This window comes from Aotus nancymaae, unplaced genomic scaffold (assembly GCF_030222135.1).
Source record: "Aotus nancymaae isolate 86718 unplaced genomic scaffold, 86718_ANA_hifiasm-v0.15.2.pri h1tg000039l, whole genome shotgun sequence".
In the NCBI taxonomy this organism is placed as follows: domain Eukaryota; kingdom Metazoa; phylum Chordata; class Mammalia; order Primates; family Aotidae; genus Aotus; species Aotus nancymaae.
The window spans coordinates 10,854,533-10,879,656 of NW_026988453.1; the positions used below are offsets into that span (position 1 = coordinate 10,854,533).

The following is a 25,124-nucleotide window of genomic DNA, read 5'->3' on the forward strand; positions in this document are numbered from 1 at the left end:
GAACTTTCAATGATTCTGAGCCGTGAGAGGACTGTGGCTATGCAGCCTGAGTCATGCAGCAGGCAGCTGTAACTTCTGCCTTTTTTTCCTGTAAATGGTTAAAACCAAATGGTGCCAGAGATAAGACCCCCTCAGATCACTACCCCTTTTCAGAGAGTAATAAAGTAATCTTCCTTGGAATGTAGCACTCTATAACCAATCAAAGTGCTGTAATTATGCATGGTCTCATATGGAAAATGTAATCCTGCTAAAAATTTCTGTCTCTGCCCATGTAAGTGAGACCTTACGTTCTCCACTTTGGAGTACTGACCTCATTCATTTGAAATTGGTGTCTTCCAGGTGGCTACCCTTAGCTTTATGCTCAAATAAACTCTATCCTTAAATATATTTTCTGAATCTCATGATTTAAGGTTGAAAATGTGCTAACCTAAATAATTCACAGGACTTGTTTTTTATTTTATTTTTTCCTAACCCATCCACCTGGTTCAAGGCACATAAATTAAGACAGAAAATGGAAATGAGACTCATATCCCAGGCTTCACTGTCCCACTCTGAGCCCTGGGGAGAAGACTCCTAAAAGTCTAGACATAGTTATCCATATGCCATATGTAGTTTCTGGTGATGAAATGATCATGGCTTCTCCTGAACTATGGCTTAACTTTATGAACCCACAACTCTCTCTAAAGGAGAGAGAAAAAGATAGGGTAGGATGTAAAGGCTTCAATCTGTTCAAATGGTTATGAAAGTCCCTGGCTCCCTTTAAAATAAGTATCATGGGTTTTATCTCTCTGCTTTACTTCCTCATAAACATTCTGAATGAGAAAAGTTCAAACCATTATTTGTTCAATTTTGTAATCTACTTTGGGAGACAAGTTCAATAAATTAAAATATTCTTTTATCTGTTCCCCTCGATCAGTGAACATAAAGTTATCTTTTGACTCATATTTAATATGTTCAGTACTGTAACACTGAACAATAGTATGGAGGAAAAGACGCCAACTTCAGTTTGAACCTGCTTCATCATTCCTATCCCAACCCCCATGATTAGAAAATCAAAAAGATCACTTTGGGAAATAACCTTAGTGAGGTCAAAAGCCAGAGGAGGCTCCAGGATCCCTTGTTCCTAAGACAAACAGGCAGAAGGGGGTACACATATAGGATTGCAGCCCTTCTTCACTTCATTTGTTCACATCCTTCATGCTTGTGTGTATGTCTGTTGGCAGTGCAACTGAGAATGCTTTCATTTTGGTGTTATACTAGAAGGCATTAGAAAGCAAAATGAGGCCAGTGTGGTGGCTCATGCCTATAATCACAGCACTTTGGGAGGGGGAGACAGGCAGATCACCTGAGGTCAGGAGTTCAAGACCAGCCTGGTCAACATGGTGAAACCCTGTCTTTATCAAAATTAACGGGGTGTGGTGGCGTGTGCCTGTAATCCCAGCTACTTGGGAGGCTGAGGCAGGAGAATCGCTTGAACCTGGGAGGTGGAAGTTGCAATAAGCTGAGATCATGCCATTGCACTCCAGCCTGGGCGACAAGAGTGAAACTCCATCTCAAAAATAATAACAAAAATGTCAAAATGATATTGAAGTCATTAATAATTACAACGTAATCACTACTATAATGTTGACAGTGTGTCAAGTGTCTTCAAAAGCACCCACTGTTCTGTCACTATTCATTTGATCTCCATTTGGCACTGTTTTGTTGCTTGAATAAAGCTTTATGCTGCCAGGTTTTCCTACATATTCATAAAGCAAAGTTCTCAGCTCTACCTATAACCTTGACTGTTATTTGACATTGCTTCCTTCCTTCATGTGTAGCACTACCAAGTTTGATCCAGCCCTCACTATGGCCAGTTAGACCCAACCACCTATCACAACAGAGAGTCTCAGGTGAAGTAAAGCAAATGTCATGAATTCTTCCAAATGTATGGCACACTTTGAACAGTTTGAGACATACTAGTTGAGAATCACTGACTTTAACATTTCAAGTATAAAATAAGTGTTCAATTCTTTTTGGTCAACTTAGATTTCCTTTGGTTCTAGTTATGAATCATTTTCTTCTCTCTCTTTCTTTCCTTCTTCTCTTCTTTGTCTCTCTTTTTCTTTCTTCTTTCTTCCTTTCTTCCTTTCTCTCTTTCTTTCTTTCTCCTTTCTTTCTTTCTTTCTTTCCTTCTTTTCTTTCTCTTTCTTTCTTTTTTTTTCTTTCTTTCTTTCTGCCTGTCTCTCTTCCTTTTTTTTTTTGACACAAGGTCTTGCTTTGTTGCCCAGGCTGGAGTGCAGTGGCATGATCAATGCTCACTGTAGCCTCAGCCTCCCAGGCTCAAGTGATATTCCTGCCTTGGCCTCCTGAGTAGCTAGGACTACAGGAATGTGCCATCATACCTGGCTTTTTAAATATATTTTTTTGTAGAGACAGGGTCTCACTATGTTGCCCAGGCTGGCCTTGAACTCCTGAGCTCAAGCAATCCTCCTGCCTCAGCCTCCCAAAGTGCTGGGATTATAGGCATGAGGCACTGTGAAATGCCTACTTTGATGAATCTTACTGATAAACACCCATCTATGCATCCATACATTAATACTTGCAAAGCATAGAAAGACATACAACAGGACTATATGCACACATACATCAGTATATATATGACAGCTTCCCTGAACTCAAGAAGCTTGTGTGATCTTTTTTTAAAAAATGAAACTTATAGGAAAAACTGTAATTCTTCTTTGATTTATATAAAAATGTGTCATAATAAAGAAAAGACAGCTCATCCAACTGAGAAGGCATGGAAAAGAAAATCAAAAAGTCCCGAGAAGAATGTGAAATTTGGGAAGGTAAGTCCTTTGACAAGTGGAAAATGTTCCTCTGAATTCTATAAGAGTGCAATCTCTGGAAGTAGTGATTTAAGGGGAAAGTTGACCTGACCTCTTTAGAACCTAACATTCCTCATTCTTTGCCTCTAGATACCGACTCATTGGTTCCTCATCTGCCACATGCGTTGCCTCAGGCAATACTGTCATTTGGGATAATAAAACACCTGTTTGTGACAGTGAGTTGAAATATCCCTTCCTATTTCTTTTATCGATACATCCTAATTTTTCTCTGGAATAATAAAAATCTTAACCGAATTCCTTCTGTGCAATTTGTCCTTTATATAGCTGAAGACAGCTGTAATGTTCTCGAATATTCCTCTGGGGTTCCTGGCAACTCTTTCTTTAAGTTCTTCCTTATCCTGGGATGTCTTTTCTAATTCTGAGAGCTTAAGTACATAAAAGCCTTCAAACTTGATTTTACTTCAATAAATTTGAAATTATGTTGGTTCTACCACCTCCAGTACAATAATCATACTGTTTGGCAAATCAGTAAAGATTTTTAAAATTGATACTTTTCAAGGTTAGTGAAGCTGTGGAAGAACCTGGACTTCCATGTACCACGAGATCAACACATCCTCTTGAAAGGCACCATACACTACACACCTCAGAAGTGGGCATATATTTTGATCTACTTCTTAGAATTGATACTTAGGATATAAACACAAACTTCTTAAAGCAATTTGGTGTAAACTTTTCATTGCAGCATTATTTATATTAGTTAAAATGTTAGCATAACCTAAATATTTTAAACTATGGTTTGGAAATGATCTACTAGAAAGAAAGATGTGTTCAAAATGACCGCTATAAAGAATTCCCTAAGAAACATAAAATAGCTTTGCAGAATTAAAAAAAAAAAGTATATCCATACACTGGCATCTTATTCAGCCATAAAAATGCATAAAGAAGCACTTAATGGCTAGAAAGAAATGTGCTTTATGCAGAAAAAGAATCAGATGAACGGCATGTATGGCAAGTTCTCATTTTATTAAAAAATAATACACCTATGTAGTGGAGGGCCAGACTGAGGCTGAGAGAAATACAGTGTATAGCATCTTACTGTTCTCTTTGGATAACTTGGAGACTTCTTTTCTTTTCTTCTTCTTATTTAAAAATGTTGTTACTTTTACTAGAAAGTTTATGAGCTTCAGAATCTAAGTTTATAAATGACATTGGTCACACATTTATTGCTGTTTATCCAGTTTAAGAAACAGTTTTGATATTTTGTAAAACAAATCGAGAAACTTTCCATCTTATTTAAAATCTGTAATAAGATAACATGGAATTGGAATAGGAATTTTCTTAGAAATATGAACAAAATATTATTAGTTAAATAGAGAAAACAAACAAAATAATACACCTATACTTATACCTATATTTTTATCTCTGTTTCTAGTTCTGTAAATTCTCTATATCCAAATGCTGGTAAATGGCTTTAAGTCTTCTTGGAGAAGGCTAGGGGAAGATTTACAATACATGCTTTTGACTGTGTAGCATGGTGCTTCCTCAAAAGGATCCAGTCTCCTGTCCATTCATGCTGCTCTGAGTCTATAAACTATTCAAGTCTAGGAACTGTTGATGGTTTTTTTTTTATCTTACTCCTCTAGCTTTTTCAATTTTGATGATAGGGTGTCAATTTTAGATCTTTCCTGGTTTCTCATGTGGGCATTTATTGCTATAAATTTCCCTCTAGACATTACTTTAAATGTGTCCCAGAGATTCTGGTACATTGTGTCTTTGTTCTTGTTGGTTTCGAAGAATATCTTTATTTCTGCCTTCATTTCATTGTTTATCCAGTCAACATTCAGGAGCCAGTTGTTCAGTTTCCATGAAGCTGTGCAGTTCTCAGTTAGTTTCTTAATCCTGAGTTCTAATTTGATTGCACTGTGGTCTGAGAGACTGTTTGTTATGATTTCCATTCTCTTGCATTTGCTGAGTAGTGATTTACTTCCAATTATGTGGTCAATTTTAGAGTAGGTGTGATGTGGTGCTGAGAAGAATGTATATTCTGTGGATTTGGGGTGGAAAGTTCTGTAGATGTCTATTAGGTTTGCTTGGTCCAGATCTGAGTTCAAGTCCTGGATAATCTTGTTAATTTTCTGTCTTGTTGATCTGTCTAATATTGACAATGGAGTGTTAAAGTCTCCCACTATTATTGTGCAGGAGTCTAAGTCTCTTTGTAGGTCATTAAGAACTTGCTTTATGTATCTGGGTGCTCCTGTATTGGGTGCGTATATATTTAGGATCGTTAGTTCTTGTTGCATTGATCCTTTTACCATTATGTAATGCCCTTCTTTCTCTTTTAATCTCTGTTGGTTTAAAGTCCATTTTATCAGAGATTAGGATTACAACTCCTGTCTGTTTTTGCTCTCTATTTGCTTGATAAATCTTCCTCCATCCCTTTATTTTGAGCCTATGTGTGTCCTTGCATGTGAAATAGGTTTTCTGAATACAGCACACAGATTGAGTCTTGACTCTGTATGCAATTTGCTAGTCTGTGTCTTTTGATTGGGGCATTTAGCCCATTTACATTTAAGGTTAATATTGTTATATGTGGATTTCATCCTGCCATTTTGATGTTAGCTGTTTGTTTTGCCTGTTAGTTGATGCAGTTTCTTCATTGTGTCGATGGTCTTTACCATTTTGTATGTTTTTGGAGTGGCTGGTACTGGATTTTCCTTTCCATGTTTAGTACTTCTTTCAGAAGCTCTTGTAAGGCAGGCCTGGGGGTGACAAAATCTCTCAGCAATTGCTTGTTTGTAAAGGATTTTATTTCTCCTTCACTTATGAAGCTTAGTTTGGCTGGATATGAAATTCTAGGTTGAAAGTTCTTTTCTTTAAGGATGTTGAATATTGGCCCCACTCTCTTCTGGCTTGTAGGGTTTCTGCCAAGAGATCTACTGTGAGTCTGATGGGCTTCCCTTTGTGGGTAACCCAACCTTTCTCTCTGGCTGCCCTTAGCATTTTTTCCTTCATTTCAACCCTGGTAAATCAGAAGATTATGTGCCTTGGGGTTGCTCTTCTCAAGGAATATCTTTGTGGTGGTCTCTGTATTTCCTGGACTTGAATGTTGGCCTGCCTTGCCAGGTTGGGGAAGTTCATCTGGATAATATCCTGAAGAGCATTTTCAAGCTTGGATTCATTCTCCCCGTCACATTCAGGTACACCTATGAAATGTAGATTAGGTCTTTTCACATAATCCCATATTTCTTGGAGGCTTTGTTTATTTCTTTTCACTCTTTTTTCTCTAATCTTGCCTTCTGTTTTTATCTCATTGAGTTGATCTTCAATCTCTGATATCCTTTCTTCTGCTTTGTCAATTTGGCTATGGAAACTTGTGTATGCTTCACGAAGTTCTTGTGCTGTGTTTTTCAGCTCCATCAAGTCATTTATATTCTTCTCTAAGCTGATTCTTCTGGTCAGCATTTCATCTAACACTTTTTCAAGGTTCTTAGTTTCCTTGCATTGGGTTAGAACATGTTCTTTTAGCTCAGAGAAGTTTGTTATCACCCACCTTCTGAAGCCTGCTTCCGTCAAATCATCAGACTCAATCTCCATCCAGCTTTGTTCACTTGCTGGTGAGGAGTCATGATCCCTTGGAGGAGGAGAGGCATTCTGGTTTTTGGCGTTTTCATCCTTTTTGCACTGGTTTCTTCCCAACTTCATGGATTTATCTACACGTGGTCTTTGTAGTTGGTGACTTACAGATGAGGTCTCTGAGTGGACATCCCTTTTGTTGATGTCATAGCTATTTCTTTCTGTTTTTTAGTTTTCCTTCTAACAGTAAGGCCCCTCTGCTGCAGGATTGCTGGAGGTCAACTCCAGATCCTGCTTGCCTGGGAATCACCCACAGGGGCTGCAGAACAGTAAGGATTGCTGCCACTTTCTTCTTCTGTTATCTTTGTCCCAGAAGGGTACCTGCCAGATGTCAGCCAGAGCTCTCCTTTATGAGATGCCTCTGGATCTATGGAGGTCAGAGAGCCACTTAAGGAGATAGTCTGTCCCTTATCAGAGCTCAAGTGCTGTGCTGGGAGCTCCGTTGTTCCATTCAGCACTGCTGGGCAGGTATGTTTAAGTCTGCTGCAGTGGAACTCATAACCGCCTCTTTTCCCAGGTGCTCTGTCCTGGGAAGGTGAGGCTTTATTTATAAGTTCCTGATGTGCTGCTGCCTTTTTTCAGAGATGCCCTGACCAGCAAGGAGGTAGCCTAATCACAGTCTGCCAACAGAGGCGTTGCTGAGCTGCCACAGGCTCTTCGCAGCTGCTGTGTAAATGTCCTTGTGGTTTTGTTTACAGAGGTACAGTTAGAACTGCCTCAGTAATGGCGGACTGCCTTGGTAATTGGGGACTGCCTCAGTAGTGGTAGACTGCCTCAGTAACTGCGGATGCCCTTCCCTCAACAGAGCCGGACTGTCCCATGTCCAGCTGTGCTTGCTGCGAAACTCGGAATCCAGAGCATTTCAGATTGCTGGTTTTTGTGGAAGTGGGACTCGCTGAGCCAGATCACTTTGCTTCCTGCTTTCAACCCCCTCTTTTTCAATTGAATGGGCAGCTCTGTCTCCCAGGTGTTCCAAGCACCAGTTGAAAAGGCCATTCAAATTTGTGTGAGTTTTGTGTGGAAACCTGCAGTGCTGGCTTAAACAGCTGTGCTGGAACTTCGTGTTGGTTTTCAGCCCGGGAATCTCCTGGTCTGTGGGTGGAAAAAATTGTGGGAGAAGCACAGTATCTGAACCAGCGCTGGAGTGGATGGAAAAGCCCCCGATGGCCTCCATTGGGTAGGGAGGGGGGTCCTCCGGAGATTGCACTTCCTGGGTGAGGTAGTGCCCTACCTTGCCTTGGCTCACCCTTCTTGGGCTACACTCACTTTGCAAACAGTCCCACTGAGATGCACCTGGTATCTCGTTTGGAAATGCGGTGATAACTCACTCTCTGCATTGCTGTCATTGGGAACTGCACTCCAGAGCTGTTCCTATTCGGCCATCTTGGATCAGCTGCCTAGCTTTTTGAATCTGTAATTTAATGATGTCTTGCATTAGTCGTAGAAAATTCTCAGTTACTACTTCTTCAAATGTTGTTTGTGCTCTGTTATATCTCTCCTCTCATTGCAGGACTTCACTTAAACATGCTAGGCTTTATTCTTCTATGTCTTTGGTCTGTATATTTAACATGTATTTAGGGGTTTTTGTGGACTAATATATGATCACTTTTACACAAATATCTTGTTATGATATCAGCCTTAGATTTGATTAAATGAGTTGTCAACTTTTATATCTTTTGTATTTTGTGAAACATTGAAATATTATTTGGAAGTGTATGTTACTTGAAAGTTTGACAGAACGTATCTTTGACTTTTTTCCATTCTTACATGTTTCCTGGGCAATTCTAGCTTTCTACATCTTTTTGAATGAATGTTGGCAATTTATATTTCCATTTATATCATTTAGATTTTCAAAATATTAATCCCCAGTAGTTTACAGTTTTATAAATATTACCATATTCATAAAAAAAGTTTAAATTATTTTTCATGCTGTGTATATTTGTGTTTTCTCTCTTCCCTTATAATTTGTCTTTTAACAAAGGTTTTTATATTTTACTTTTCTATAAGAGCTAACCTTAGTTAATAACAAAAATGGAAATTAAGAAAGCAAATGGAAAAGAGTAGGAGAAAACTGGATAAACTCTATAATACTATGATCAAAGGGCTATTTAAAATGAAAAGAATATAGATTGAGTTAATAAATGCATGCAAATATTATAGGAAATAATGTAAGTAAGAAAGGCAGGACACGTGACATTATGCCCACTGAAGTTACAATTTTGTAAAAATGTACCTACATGTTAGCAAAATTTAAAAGTAAATAATAAATGTAAAAATAGTTACAGTTTAGTGACTCATGAGATTTTTGTTATTCATTATTTAAATTCACTGTTATTTAACCTGCTCTTTCTTTTCCCAGTAATTCCCTGTGGGCTACCCCCCACCATCGCCAATGGTGATTTCATTAGCACCAACAGAGAGTATTTTCACTATGGATCAGTGGTGACCTACCACTGCAATCCTGGAAGCGGAGGGAGAAATGTGTTTGAGCTCGTGGGTGAGCCCTCCATATACTGCACCACCAAAGATGATCAAGAGGGCATCTGGAGTGGCCCGGCCCCTCAGTGCATTATACCTAACAAATGCACGCCTCCAAATGTTGAAAATGGAATAATGGTATCTGACAACAGAAGCTTATTTTCCTTAAATGAAGTTGCGGAGTTCAGGTGTCAGCCTAGCTTTGTCATGAAAGGATCCCCCCGTGTGCAATGCCATGCCCTGAACAAATGGAAACCAGAGTTACCAAGCTGCTCCAGGGGTGAGTCTGACTGAGGCCTAGAAGGGCTCTGCAAATGACATGAGTTGCTGCTGGATCAGGAGATTAGTATTTGTTCAGGGGGAGGGATGTGTCATGAGCAGGGTCAGGGAGCAAATTTTCTAGGTAGTGAACATGAAATTCAGAAGGGGTGTGTGTGTGTGTGTGTGTGTGTGTGTGTGTACATGCACATGTGCTGAAATCAAGAAGCAAAGCTAAACCAGGGCAAGGAATGTGATGTTTCTTTGGGGTTCTTATAAATAGATCTATCAATTACCTTTGAATACAATAATTGCTTATAGGAAATGAGTGAGTTTTCTGGTCAGATACCATAATACAGGCTACGTGTGAATTTTAATTCTTAAAACAAAGTTTTTAGGTAGTTACCAGTTTTTCTATGTTTGTCTGTTTCGTTTGCTTGAGAGAGGTCCTTGATCTGTCACTGAAGTTGAACTACAGACGTGAGATCGTGGCTTACGGCAACTGCCACCTCCCTGGCTCAAGTAATTCTCCAGCCTGAGTCTCCCAAGCAGGTGGGACTACAGGTGCATGCAACCAAGCCTGGTTAAATTTTTTGTATTTTTTGTAGAGATGGAGTCTCACCATGTTGAGCAGGCTTGTCTCAAACACCTGTGCTCAAGTGATCCACCCACCTCAGCCTCCCAAAGTGCTGGGATTATAGGCATGAGCCACCATGCCCAGCTTCTATGTTTGGCAGAGAAGTTGTACCTTAGAGAGATCAGATACCTTTCTAAGATACTAGCTTCCCGACTGAAGACTGGAACGCAAGTCCATCTGACTCCAGAGCCTTGGCTTTGCTGGTCAGCATCCAGTCAGGAAATCAAAACTTACTCTGGATACAGTCAAGGAGTGAGGGATTTCATGCAGGTGGTATTAATCTGTTCTCACATTGCTATAAAGAACTACCTGAGACTAGGTAATTTATAAACAAAAGAGGTTTAATTGACTCACAGTTCTGCAGGCTGTACAGGAGGCATGGCTGGGGACTCCTCAGGAAACTTACAATCATGGTAGAAGGCAAAAGGGAAGCAGGCATATCTTCATATGGCTGGCAGGAGATAGAGAGAGCAAATGGGGAGGTTCTGTACACTTTTAAACAAGCAGATCTCAGTAGAACTCTATCATAAGACAGCACTAGGGTGATGATGCTAAACCATCAGAAACCACCTCCATGATCCAGTCACCTCCCACCAGGCTCCTGCTCCAACACTGGGAATTACAATTTGACATGAGATTTGGGAGGGTACACAGAGCCAAACCATGTCACAGCTAATAGGTCAGAAAGATGTTAGAAGGGCAGGAAAAGCCATAGCAACAAGGTAGAGTTACCAGAGATCAGGGAGCTACTGTGACTTCCAGTCTAAAGCACAGGAGCCTGTACTGATGCTGAAATGGTCAGCTCCTGCCACTGAGCAGGTGTCTTCCTGAAAGCTGCTAATGCTGCAGGAGCCACCACTGCTGCCAGAATGTAGCTGATATTGCTGGAGCAAAAGTCGTTGGCATTGCTAGAATTGAAGCTGTGGCTGCTCACTGAAGCCATCTATACCGTCACTGCCTGAGCCACCTCTAGAAGTAGAACAGATTCTGCCATCATCCTGCCTTTTTATTTGGCATATATGCCTCCAATTGGCAGAACCTAACAAGAGCCCAGCTCTCAAGGAAGACAAAGGATTGTAGTTTTAAGGCCTGCATTACTAGCAGTCAAAAGACAGTGCAGAAGTGTGAGGCCAGGGGCCAACATAAATTTAACAAACACACCACCTCAATATTACATCACCAGGCATTGAGTAGTCAAGGGAAACACTGGGTGATGAGCCCTGAAAACTGACATTACAGCATCAGAGTATTTACGAACTCCTTAAAGAAGTCATTTTTCTAGTCCAATCCCCTATTTGATGCTTGAGAAAGCTGAAGTCCAGAAAAGGGAACTGATCTGCTCAAAGCCAAACTGAAATTATTTTTTCCATTTTATGACAGTTTTATATAATTTAATTGAGACCCAAATGTGTTCTGATTTCCTGAGTTCAGATGAACTAGATTAAGAGACAACTAGATATGTCATTATATGTTGTGTGAAGTATACACTCTCATTATGGTGACAGTAGGTCTTTTAGATTTTGTTCAACAGTTGCCCACCTTCTCACTGCAGTGAAATGAATGACTAGGCAGCACCTTGCTACATAGCATGAGGAGAGGAGACCCATCGTTCTCTACCACCCTATGTTAGGTGGCCGCTAACAGAGACATGAAAGGAGATGAGAATAGGTGTATGGACCTTGTTTGTTGCACCAATGTGATAGGGGATGGAGGGACCTATTAGATGAGACGTGTGCATGGGCACTGCTCTGTTGCCTAAAATGCAATACTAAATTGTTGGCGTCCTTCTAGAAAGGAAGTGTGAAGATATAAAAATCCATTATTCCTCCCAATTTTGTACTGGGTGAACAGTAATTGGAAGCATTCTAGACAGTTCCATTCTAGAAGGAACTGTCCATCATGAAATCTTAGGTGCATACTTCATATGAAAATCAATGAATTGGGGATACCTCCGTTTTAGTCACAGTTCTGCAAGTGTCAGTTCTATGACTGATGGCAAGACATCTTCCTCGCTCTGTGTATTTAGTTTATAAGGCTTTTATTGTGCCTTTTTATTACACATAGATTTATAATTATTATTCCCTTGGCCAGTTTATCAGTGAACAGAAAAAGTTATTTTCCCACAATTAGCAGTACTTTGTTTCTCTCTCCCCCAGTATGTCAGCCGCCTCCAGATATCCTGCATGGTGAGCGTACCCAAAGGGACAAGGACAACTTTTGGCCTGGCCAGGAAGTGTTCTACAGCTGTGAGCCCGGCTATGACCTCAGAGGGGCTGCTTCTCTGCACTGCACACCCCAGGGAGACTGGAGCCCTGCAGTCCCCAGATGTGAAGGTGCCTAGACTCTTACCTGGCTTGATATTTTTAGCTTGTGTCTTTATTCTCCACAAGCCAGTTATTTCTGTTTGTTTTTCTTTTTCCCCAGTGAGATCCTGTGATGACTTCCTGGGCCAACTTCCTAATGGCCGTGTGCTATTTCCACCTAATCTCCAGCTTGGAGCAAAAGTGGACTTTGTTTGTGATGAAGGGTGAGTATGAGCTTGCCTGATCTTCTGGACATTGAAATTGGGCTAGGAATTAGTCCAAAAAGGGGAGATTGGTGTAGCTTTAAAAAAAAGACACAGACGCACACACATACACACACACACACACACAAAGACATGAACTTTTGAAAGTATATATAGGAAGAAAGAAACACATAGAACTAACAACATGAGATATGAAGAGGAAAATGGGCCATAAATTAACTGGAAAGTTCAAGGACAAGTATAACTACTTGTTATGAATATTTTGGTAGCACATTAAGTTAAAAAATCCTATTTTCCAAGCCAAAAGGGATATGAGTAATTTAGAGAGTTTCAGAAAAAAATTGCAAGTAATAAAACGCTTATTCTAAATAGCTAGAATCATTTAAGAATCATTCCAGTAAATTGTTTAAACCATCAATGGTGAAATTTGTAATAGGACTAAAGATGCATTTTTTAAAAATTCAGTCATATATCATCTGGCTAGTCATGGGGTCCTGATGGCTGCTGTTAATATTTCTGGCAAGGTCATTAACTCATTTATGTCCATCTAGCGGTCTTCACAAGGTGCACATCTCTACATGGTAGCTGACCAGCATGGGCAACAAAGCACCTGATCCCAAAATGTTCCACAGGATCTTGGCAGCCTCCAAATGCCAGCGGCCAGTAAGATTTAGGAGGGCATCAGGACATTGAGAATTTTCGATGACTGCATACAAAAGTCATGTCATCTCTTCTTTCTTTTTACCACTAGAATATTCGTGCTTACTCTTCAGGAGCCCAAACTGCCATTGTAAGCCTTCTTCACGCCACCACAGATGTGGAGATGAAAGGACAATTTCTATTCTCTCACCAGCTATTTCCCACTTTTCCAGTCCAAACTGGAAGCTGTTTTACTTGCTGTTTCAGAGTTAGGAAGGCATTGCATTAGAAGACTGGGTTTCTAATAATGATAATGAGCGATTTATCAGGTTATCATGGAGTAATCACTGAAACTCCAAGCCTGGGTCCAGGGTCAAGGGGATGGCGGCTATGTCGTGACCACCTTCTTCAATTTAAGCAGGACTATCATGTGACCAAGCTACTGCATTTTGCCATTCTATATTGCTCCCTTCTGGATGCTGTGATTTCTCCAGAATAATGTAGTCTCTACAATTCTGCCACCTGCTGGCCTCAGGTCCTCAAAATCCTGAGATTTGGGGCAGAGCCTTAGATTGCAAACTAACTGGCCTCTTGGCTCACTATTCACTACTATTTTCTTCTTTAGATTTCAATTAAAAGGCAGCTCTGCTAGTTATTGTGTCTTGGTTGGAATGGAAAGCCTCTGGAATAGCACTGTTCCAGTGTGTGAACGTGAGTAACAGGAATAATATTTCAGGCCAATCTCTTCCCTTTATCTCTTCAGTATTTGACCCATGGCCTCCCCTAATGTGGTTCTTCAATTTTCTAGTCTGAATTATTGATTTGAAGATTGCTTATTTTAATAATGTTTTGTTGTGAATCAATGTGTACATCACCTGTCTTGGAGCCATCTGATATGTCTCTGCTGTTTTGTATTCTGTGTTCTACCGCAATAACTCCTATGGTAGTGTGCTTCTAGATCAGGAGAGATTGGATAATGTGAAGCTTTAACAATTTGCTTTCTTTCTCGCCTTCATTTTTTCTTTCTTTCCTTTAGTTCTTTCTTCCCTTCTTCTCTCCCTTTCCCCTCCCTCCCTACCTCTCTTTCCTTCCTTCTTTTTCATTTTGTTCTCCCATCAAGGTGCAGTCAGTCTTCAATTTTTGTTATCTATTTGCTAATACACAAATATTAAACATGCCTTTATTTAATCAATTATTTATTGATCACATACTTTGTGCCTCATTTTCATCTAGCCACTGGCCTTACAGCAATAAACAAGATGAGTGAAATTCCTGTCCCCATGTTGTTTTTACTCAGGTGGGGAGAAGGAAAATAATAAATGAGTTTTTACTCAGGTGGGGAGAAGAAAAAAAATAAATGAGTTAAATGCTACAGAGATAATAGATCAAAGTAATTAGGAATGAGGGAAAAGTGGGGAGTAACATCAGACAGGGTGAGCAGTTTGAGACTCCTTAAATTCTCAAAACATGCACCTAAATAACTTATGCTGAGAGATTCATAACTAATAATTCAGTTTTTTAAAAATAAGACTCGTGTTCAGTAATCACATTTAGCAGTCTAAATGTGTAGACTGCTGATTTCTCCTAGTCTACCCATTTATAATTTCCCCAGTAGAAGAGAGAACTTTGCTTCATTTCTTGATTCTAAAGATTGAAAAACGTGTTTCTTTAAAAAAACATGAAATTTTACTGAACTGTTTATGTTGTTAGAAATCTACTTTGACATCTTACAGTGCTTTTTAGAGTAAAATTTTATAAGAACATAATTTATATAGAGATTCTTGCTGTCTAAGAAATCCAATGCTCCTTGAAACAACATGACAAGTGTCTGTTCTCCTATCATGCATGAAAGCTCAGTTATTGACTGGACTACTCAAGCGTTCTCTTATTTTTCACAATCCTTGCTAGTTGAAGTAGCTTCTTCCAAATTCCAATTCTAATGAAAAATGCCAATTAAAAATGAGAAAGAGACTGTTCTAAACAAATCGGCAGATGCTAGAAAGGAGTAACAACTGGAAACCTGACCCAGAAAGTAAAGAGAAAATAAGTCATCAACAGACCTAGACATTTTAAAAAGCAAAGCAATCTGAATTCATTTGGAGTTTTTTGTAATGGCCTAACTACATTTCAATTCACTGTGACAGTGCTATTGTTATCACTGAGATTTATGATCAATATCAATAAGTAATCAGTGAAATTTTTTGCCTATTTAAGGTGATTAGCACACATATATTCATTAGCACACATATATATATTCTCATTCTTGAGAAATATTTCACAAGAACGTAGGCTCCTTCATCATCACTGTGTCCCCAGGATCCTGATGAGTGGCTGACACAGGATATGTGCTCAGTTAATATATGTTGACTAAGTGAATGAGTTACCCTTCAAAGTACCCTTCAAAACATTCTTCAAATGTTTTGATACTTCATTAAAGTTGTAAAGTTTCTATTGTCCAGGAACTGCTACTATCTGGAAGATTCACAATAGACAAATCTCTTTTGTACTTTACAATACACTTTCATTGACATCTCATTCAATCCATATCTTCGAAGTCCTAATGTCTACGGTCATCTCCTTAGCATATTTTAAATAAAAACAATCATAGCACCTTATAATTGCAGAATACCTCTGGTGAAACTCCTGAATGAAACTTAGAGCTTTTGCCTTTTTTCCAGAAATCTTTTGTCCAAGTCCTCCAGATATTCCTAACGGGAGACACACAGGAAAACCTCTGGAAGTCTTTCCCTTTGGAAAAGCAGTAAATTACACATGCGACCCCCACCCAGTCAGCGGGAAGACCTTTGACCTTGTTGGGGAGAGCACCGTCCGATGCACAAGTGACCCTCAAGGGAATGGGGTTTGGAGCAGCCCTGCTCCTCGCTGTAGAAGTCTGGGTTAGTGCTCATTTCTCCATGTCCGAAATGGGTTCAGAATATCTAACCCAGGCCCTCCATATTTCCATAGTCACAGGGTGGTATTTATTTGTGCATTTGCCACAGTGGAATGCCAAACCAATGATAAATCATTCTAAGGTAGGTCAGCATATAAGATCCTGATGACCTTTGCAGCTAAAAGGGCTGGTGAAAAGGGAGGGAAGTGGTGAGTGGTGGGAAAGTTCTTCATTAGAATCATAGGAATTAAAAACAGAAGCCTGTGAATCTCCTTTTTGAAATGGCTGGCTTAGAAATCTGACCTAGAAAAATCGGTGGCTCCTTCTGCCAGGAACTGTCTTAAGTTCCCCGCCCATGCTTCTCAGCCTCTCATTGGAGTTCTGATGGCTTGAAGTACAAGGAAACCAAACAGCAAAGGTGGAACCTGGGCAAGACATTCTTTCTGGCTTCCTAAAAGTGTGAAAAATTAAAGAGGATCTTTCCCATGTCTGCCAAAGCTTCTTACTGAATTTTTTCAAATTTGGGATATGAGAACCTTCTTTTCAAAAGTGTTCATATAGGTGGATGTAAGAGTTATTCTTGTAGGTCATCCTTGATTATTGCTTGAAATGCTCACTTCATGAGAATGTTTCAAGGAATATTTGTAGAGAAAATCTTCATTCCCTAGGGAAAGTAAATAATAAATGACTGTAGATCAGGGGGAAAGTTGAGTAGGAAGACAAATTCTGTTTGAATAACTAGGTGGGAAGAAATCCTCTGAAAACGTTGAAATATATTGGTGGTACATAATGCCTTTTACACTTTGATAAGGGATGCAAGGTCTCTACATAGATCTAAATCTCGATCTAGATAGATCTGGAGGGAAGGTCTTTTTGAAAGTGGGGCTTAGCAGTTGGCTAATCCTGAGGCACTCTGATGAGTTTTCTCAAGGTAAGAAAATTTGTGGAACCATCAGAACTGCATGTTTTCTTCAGGAAGGTACATGCAGGTTGATACCTTATGTACTGAAGAGAATTCAGATTACTTTACCTGGCTCCAAAATACTATTTCTTTCCCATAGGTAAATCATGTAAAACTCCTTCAGATCCAATGAATGGTGTGGTGCATGTGATCACAAACATCCAGGTTGGATCCAGAATCAACTATTCTTGTAATACAGGGTGAGTTGGCAGCAACATCTCTTGGTTCAAGAGTTCTGGCACAGCTGTACACCTTCTAGCCACATCTCAGGAAGGAAACCAGGCTATTGCCACCTGCTCTTAAGAGGTTTGAACACAGGTGTTAACGCCTGATTGAAATGAACAAAGATAGAAGATTGGGGGAAAATCTGTATCCTTGCTGGAAACCAGCAGTGCACATATAAAAAGTATGGCATTCACTGGATGGGAAGGAAAATAAATCAGGAAAGAGTGTAATAGTCAAAGCACACAAACAACCCTAGCCCAGCCCATTGCTGGAAGAAAGAGAAGGCCATATAGCATCTGTGTGAAAGAACGAATCTTACTGGTAACAGCATGATTGCTTCCTAGGGCTGCCATCACCAAGTACAGGCCTTCCTCGTCTTATTGCACTTTGCAGATGTCATGCTTCTTACAATCGAAGGCTTGTGCCAACCCTGTGACAAGCATGTCTGTTGGCATCATTTTTCCAACAGCATGTGTTCACTTCATGTCTCTGTGTAGCGTTTTGATTATTCTCACAATATCCCAAACATTTTCATTATTATCATGTCTGTGACAGTGATCTGTGATCAGGGATCTTTGATGTGACTATTGTCGTTGTTTGGGGTCACTACGAACTGCACCCATATAAGACAGAAACTTTAATAAATGGGCATGCTTTGACTGCTCCATGAACTAGACACTCCCCTTCTCTCTCCCTCTCTTCAGGACTTCCTAATCCCTGAGACACAATAATACTAAAATTAGGGCAATTACTAGCCCCACAATGGCCTTTAAGTGTTCACATGACGGGAGGAGTCATACATCTCTTATTTCAAATCAAAAGCTAGAGATGATGAAGCTTAGTGAGGAAGATATGTTGAAAGCCAAGATAGACCAAAAGTCAGACCTCGTGTGCCAAAGAGCTAGTGAGTTGTAAAGGCAAAGCAAGAGTACTTGAAGGAAATTTAAAATGCTATTCCAGAGAAGGCATGAATGATAAGAAGGTCAAACAGCCTTATATTGCTGACACAGAAGTTTTAGTGGTCTGGATACAAGATCAAACCAGACACATTTCCTTAAGCCAAATCCTAATCCTGAACAAGCCCCTAACTCTCTTCAATTCTGTAAAGACTGGCAGAGGTCAGGAAGCTGCAGAAAAAAAGCTGGAAGCAGCCAGGCACAGTGTCTCATGCCTGTAATCCCAGCACTTTGGGAGGCTAAGGCAGGTGGATCACCTGAGTTCAGGAGTTCAATACCAGCCTGACCAATATGGTGAAATCTTGTTTCTACTAAAAATGCAAAAATTAGCAAGAGTGGTGCCAAGTGCCTGTAGTTCCAGCTCTTTGGGAATCTGAGATATGATAATAGCTTACACCCAGGAGGCAGAGGTTGCAGTGAGCCCAGATCGTGCCACTGCACGCCAGGCTGGACCATAGAATGAGACCCCCATCTCAGGAAAAAAAAAAAAAAAAAGGTAGAAGCTAGCAGAGGTTGGCTCCTGGGGTTTAAAGAAGGAAGCCATCTCCATAACGTAAAGGGGCAAGGTAAAGCAACAAGTGCTGATGTGGAAACTGTAGCAAATTGTCCAGAAGATCTAACTGAGATCATTGATGAAGGTGTTACACTAAATAGCAGATTTTCCATGTAGACAAAACAGCTATCTGTTGGACTTTCATAGCTAGAAAGGAGAAGCCAATGCCTGGCTTCAATGTTTCAAAGGATAGGCTGACTTTTTAGGAGCTAATGCCACTGGTGACTTTGAGTTGAAGTCAATGCTCACTGACCATTCTAAAAATCCTAGAGCCCTTACGAATTATGCTAAATGTACCTTGCCTGTACTCAATAAATGGAACAACAAAGCCTGATGACAGAGGTATGTTTGCAGCGTTGCTTACTGAATATTTTAAGCCCACAGTTCAGCTCTAGTGCTCAGAAAAACAGATTCCTTTCAAAATATTATTGCTCATTGACATTGCACCTCATCAGCCAAGACCTCTGATGAAGATGGACAAGGAGATGAATGTAGTTTTCCTGGCTGATGACAGCAGCAGCTATTCTGCAGTACATGACTGAAGTAGTAATTTTGACTTTCAAGTTTCAGTATTTAAGAAATACATTTTGTAAGGCTATGGTTCCCACAGACAGTAATTCCTCTGATGGATCTGAACAAAGTAAGTTGAAAACTGCAGGAAAGAATTCATCATTCTACATACCATTAAGAACATTCATGATTCATTGGAAGAAGTTAAAATATCAACATTAACAGGAGTTTGGTAGAGGTTGATTCCAATCCTCACGGATAACTTTGTGAAGTTCAAGACTTCAGTGGAGAAAATAACTGCAGACGTGGTGGAAACAGCAAGAGAACTACAATTAGAAGTGGAGCCTGAAGATGTGACTGAATTGCTACAATCTCATGATCAAACTTGAACAGATGAGGAGCTACTTCTTATGAATGAGCAGAGAAAGTGGTGTTTTTGAGATGGAGCCTCTTCCTGAGGTGAAGATGACATAGGCATTGTCAAAATGACCACAAACGATTTAGAATATTACATAAACTCAGTTGATAAAGCAGCAGTAGTGTCTGGGAGGATTGACTCCAATTGTGAAAGCAGTTCAGAGGGTAAAATGTTATCAAAGAGCATTGCACACTATAGGGAAATCTTTTGTGAAAGGAAGAGTCAATGTGGTAAATTTTATTGTTGTCTTAGCTTAAGAAATTGCCACAGCCACCCCAGCCTTCAGCAACCACCACCCTGATCAGTCAGCAGCCATCAACCTTGAGGCAAGACCCTCCACCAGCAAAAAGATGATGACTTATTCAAGGTCAGATAATCTTTAGCATTTTTTATCAATAAACCATTTTTTAAAGTATGACTTTTTTGGTTGGGTGCAGTGGCTCACGCCTGTAATCCCAGCACTTTGGGAGGCCAAGGAGGGTGGATCACAAGGTCAAGAGATCGAGACCATCCTGGCCAACATGGTGAAGCCCCATCTCTACTAAAAAAATACAAAAATTAGCTGGGCGTGGTGGCGCATGCCTGTAGTCCCAGCTACTTGGGAGGCTGAGGCAGGAGAATTGCTTGAACCCAGGAGGCAGAGATTGCAGTGAGCCGAGATTGTGCCACTGCACTCCAGCTTGGTGCCTGGCGACACAGCAAGACTCTGTCTCAAAAAAAAAAAAAAAAAAAAAAAAAAAGAAGTATGACTTTTTAAAGACATAACGCTATTTCACACTTAATAGACTACAGTATAGAATAAACACAACTTTTAGACTCACTGAGAAATCAAAAAGTTCATATGACTCATTTGTTGTGCTATTTGTTTTACTGTGGTGGTCTGGAACTGAACCTGCAATACCTTTGAGGCATGTCTGTAACACGAAATGGCCGTCTTAATACAACAGAAGTTTTTGGAGTTCTGTTCTGGAGGCTGGAAGTCCAAAATCAAGGTGTTGGCAGGGACATGCTCCCTCTGAATCCTGTAGGGGAGGATCCTTCATTGCATCTTCCAGCTTCTGGAGCCCCAGAGCTTCCTTGGCGTGTTGCAACAGAACTCAAATTTCTGTCTCTGTCCTCACGTGGCCGTCTTCCCTCTGGGTCTGTGTCCTCACGTGGTTCTCCTCTCTGTGCATGTGTGTGTCCTGAGTTCTCTCTTTTTATAAGGATATCAGTCATATTGGATTAGGGCCTACCTTAATGGCCTCCTCTTAACTTGATTGCATCTGCAGATTGTATTTCCAAGTAAGATCACATCCACAGGGACTGGGGGGTCAAGACTTCAGCATATTTGGGGGAGACATCATTCAACCTATAACAGAATTCAACCCTTTGAAAATGTCAAGCGTCAAGTGCTCACAGCGCACAGTCCAGCTGTTGGTGCTCACCCTTGCTCAGCACACAGTTGAGGCTCTGCCTCAATTTCACGTTCACGGGAACAGCTAAGCCAGGTAGTGAGTAGGGGCTACGTTTCTGCCACCCCAGCAAACACCGAAAGGAAGCTTGTGGTGTCCAGCACATTTGCCAGACTCCAGACTCGGTCTCACAGACCACAGTATCTAGAATCTGACAAGGTAAATTTAGAGTAAATCCAATTTCTTCTTTTCTCTTTTTTTTTTTGAGCATTTTTAAACATACAATTCGTAAATTTCCTGACTGTACTCTCCTCATCTTGCATTGCTGAATAAGTGCGAACCTCTCTATGGTATAAAGCAGAAAATCATTGAGCTTATGACAAGAAACAGGAACACATGTAAAAGAGATCAAGTAGAAAAATCAGGAGAAATTTCCTCCTACAGAAGAGATTTACTGCCAAGAAACCAGGGAAACTTTCAAAACACTCTCCTTTTCATATTTTTAGCAAGATTCAGTTGTACAAATACTTCTGTGAAACTGGCCAGGAAGTTTGTACATGGATGAATATATGTATTCAGTGTGTTTATATATTTCATTTCATACATGTGTCATATGTGTGTATATATATAGCAAACACACTGAATATTGCAGAAAATTAAAGCAAAGAGAAGAGTTAACCAAATTTTCCTGAATGCAGTAGGAAAAGATGAAAAAGAGAAACAGGCAGGCACAGTGGCTCACGCCTGTAATCCCAACACTTTGGGAGGCCAAAGCGGAAGGATCACCTCAGGTCAGGAATTCAAGACCAGCCTGGCCAACATGGTGAAACCCCATCTCTACTAAAAATACAAAAATTAGCTGGGTGTGCTGGCGTGTGCCTGTAATCCCATCTACTCAGAAGGATGAGTCAGGAGAATCACTTGAACAGGGGAGGTGGAGGTTGCAGTGAGCCAAGATCGTGCCATTGAAGTCCAGCCTGGGCAACAGAGCAAGACTCCATCTAAACAAACAAGCAAACAAACAAAAAGCAAATCAAATATATAATTTATTTCGATACATTTGGTTTCATCTTCTTGTCAAAAAACAAAGTCTCCTAAACAAAATCAAAAGCAACAAATCTTGTATTTATAAAAACCATGCCTCAAATAAAATGTCATAGTATTATACACACACACACATTAAGGGAAAATGCAAGCAAAAAATGGCAGAAATGATGTGAGAAAAGGCAGAACTTAAGAAAAAAATTGTCAAACAGGTCTACAAAATAATTGTGTTACTTTGGTGCCAGGTACAGTCCACAATGAAGCCAAGATATTAAGAAGCAAAGTGGGCCAGGAGAAGTTAGAGCAGAAATATCTCTTACAATAGTGAGAGAATAAGAAAGAGAAGTGAAAAAAAGCTGGGAACACACTTGAAGTTTAGGCTGGGCCATAGAGGTCTCCTGCATTGTAATCCTTCTGGTTTGCCACATATGCACGCTGTGAGGACGCTGATGAGGTATGCACAGCACGATTATTTTCCATTTTTTGCCTTTAGGTACCGCCTCGTTGGTCGGTCATCTGCTGAATGTATCATCTCAGGCAATACTGCCTATTGGAGCACAAAGCCACCAATTTGTCAACGTGAGTTGAAATCTCTTTCCCTGCTTACCTCACCAATGAATCCTAGAGTTGTCCTCCTAGAATTACAAAGAATGAATTTCATACCTCTTGGAAATGAGATCTTTTTGATATTTGAAAAATGCAGTCATATCCCAGTCATATCCTAAAAATGACTCACAGCATTCCAAACTTCCACCTTCACCTAGAAATGCTTTTTTTTTCTTATCTTGAGGTGTAATTTATTTTAAACCAGTCTCAAACTCATTTAAATAGCTCCAAATTTCCTCTTCTGTTGGCTGAACACCTCCCAGTTTGAAGAGCATTTTCTTCAGTGAAGACAAAAAATACGAAGTCAGTGAAAGAAACTCTATATCCTCTCTGCAAGCTCTTAGTATCATATCAGATATTCAAGCAATGCAGCCCTTTCTTCCTTTTTATTTTTTGTCTAGACAGGGGCATGCCATCTTCCCTGTCACTTGTTTGGAAGATGAGCTTTCTTCATTTTGGGGAGCAAAGAGGAATGAGCAATTGCAAGCTAACAAGGAATATAAAATGGATATAATGCTGGGTTTGGTGATGGTGTGAGGAAATCAGCAATTTACAACACAACTGATGGGAGGACGAGTGGGCACAAGCTTTGTGGAAGGCCGATACACTGGCTGGGCACTGTTCTACTGTAGAGTAGGGTGCAGTATGCAGTTCTTCCAAGATCAGATGAGATGGGCGCATTCAGGGTGGTACGGCTGTAGATCAGGATTCAGTTCTTTTTATTACTCCTCAATCTGCAAGTATTGTGTTTATTATTTGTCATACTGTGTATTTTTGCTTTGCCTTTACTAGTTCTGCCAGAGCTTTTTGCTTTTATTATTTAATAAAGATGCTATACTGGGCCAGGTGTGGTGACTTACACCTGTAATGCCAGCATTTTGGGAAGCCTTGGTGAGCAGATCACTTGAGCCTAAGAATTCGAGATCAGCCTGTATAACTTGGTGAAACCCTGTCTCTACAAAAAATACAAAATTAAATAGGCATGGTGGCACATGCTTATAGTCCCATGGTAAGGCTGAGGGGTGGGAAGATTGCTTGAGTTAGAGAGGTTGAGGCAAGGAGCCATGATCCTGCTACTTCACTCCAGCCTGGGCAGCAGAGCAAAACTCCATTGCAAAAAAAAAAAAAAAAAGCTATGCTATAAGCTTTATTATATTAATAACCAATAGAATAAAGGCCAATGCCTTCTATATAGAGAGAGAACTAAATTAATAATGGTGAGATAACATAGTTAAATTTTCATTTAGCAGGGGAAATATAAACATGGACTATTGGCCAGGCACAGTGGCTCACACCTGTAATCCCAGTACATTGGGAGGCCGAGGCAAGCAGATCACTTGAGGTCAGGAGTTCAAGAACAGCATGGCCAACACCCATCTCTACTAAAAATCCAAAAATAAATCAGACATAATGGTGCATGCCTGTAATCCCAGCTACTCGAGAGGTTGAGGTGGGAGGGTTGCTGGACCTGGGAAGCGAAGGTTGCAGTGAGCCGTGATCGTACCACAGCCCTCCAGCCTGGGTGACAGAGAAAGATGCTGTCCCAAGGTTTTGTTTTGGTTAACTTGCTGTATTTTTTTCCAGGAATATCTTGTGGGCTACCCCCCACCATCGCCAATGGAGATTTCATTAGCACCAACAGGGAGTATTTTCACTATGGATCAGTGGTGACCTACCGCTACAATCTTGGAATTGAAGGAAAAAAGGTGTTTGAGCTCCTCGGTGAGCCCTCCATACACTGCACCAGCAATGAGGATCAAGTGGGCATCTGGAGCGGCCCGGCCCCTCAGTGCATTATACTTAACAAATGCATGCCTCCAAATGTTGAAAATGGAATAATGGTATCTGACAACAGAAGCTTATTTTCCTTAAATGAAGTTGTGGAGTTTAGGTGTCAGCCTGGCTTTGTCATGAAAGGATCTCCCCATGTGCAATGTCAGGCCCTGAACAAATGGGAGCCAGAGTTACCAAGCTGCTCCAGGGGTGAGTCTGACTGAGACCTAGAAGGGCCCTGCAAATGACATGAGTTGCTGCTGGATCAGGAGATTAGTATTTGTTCAGAGGGAGGGATGTGTGGTGAGCAGGGTGGGAGAGCAAGTTTGGGAAAAAGAAGCATGAAATTAAGAATCAGGGATGTGCATGCACCCATGCATATGTGCCTTCACTGTGAAAAGCAAGACCTTAATTAGCCAAGAAAAAAGTTATTTTGGACTCACCTATTAATCCATTCTCAGGGCAAAGTACCAGCTACAATATCTCTCAAATATATTGAAAAATTACATGGACTTTATGGTCAGTTGTGCACTAGCACTTTATATACATTTTCTCATTTTAATAAATGGAAAACAACACTTTGAAACAACAACACTTTGAAATTGTGCTATTGTAAAAAATAAAAATAAAAAAATAAAAAAAAAGAAATAGTGCTATCGTAATATCAATTTAATAGCGAAGTCAGCTTGGTCTTTCAGAGGTTAAGTAAATTGGCCAAGTCACATGCTCTAAGTGGGACACTTAGGATTTTAAAAGGCAAGGGTCTCAGACCCCACAGTCTGAATACTCTG

The 25,124-nt window shown here is 40.3% G+C and overlaps 1 protein-coding gene across 1 annotated transcript in view; it reads left to right on the forward strand.

Moving 5' to 3' along the window:
* The window catches only part of LOC135268209 (complement receptor type 1-like), a 148,059-nt gene that overhangs the window by 103,508 nt on the left and 19,427 nt on the right, over window positions 1–25,124 (forward strand). The window contains exons 25-33 of the mRNA XM_064360205.1: window positions 2,958–3,043; window positions 8,821–9,219; window positions 11,991–12,167; window positions 12,259–12,361; window positions 13,626–13,711; window positions 15,679–15,897; window positions 16,955–17,054; window positions 22,448–22,533; window positions 24,145–24,543. Coding sequence (XP_064216275.1) covers window positions 2,958–3,043; window positions 8,821–9,219; window positions 11,991–12,167; window positions 12,259–12,361; window positions 13,626–13,711; window positions 15,679–15,897; window positions 16,955–17,054; window positions 22,448–22,533; window positions 24,145–24,543 — 1,655 coding nt within the window. The remainder of the gene's footprint in view (window positions 1–2,957; window positions 3,044–8,820; window positions 9,220–11,990; window positions 12,168–12,258; window positions 12,362–13,625; window positions 13,712–15,678; window positions 15,898–16,954; window positions 17,055–22,447; window positions 22,534–24,144; window positions 24,544–25,124) is intronic.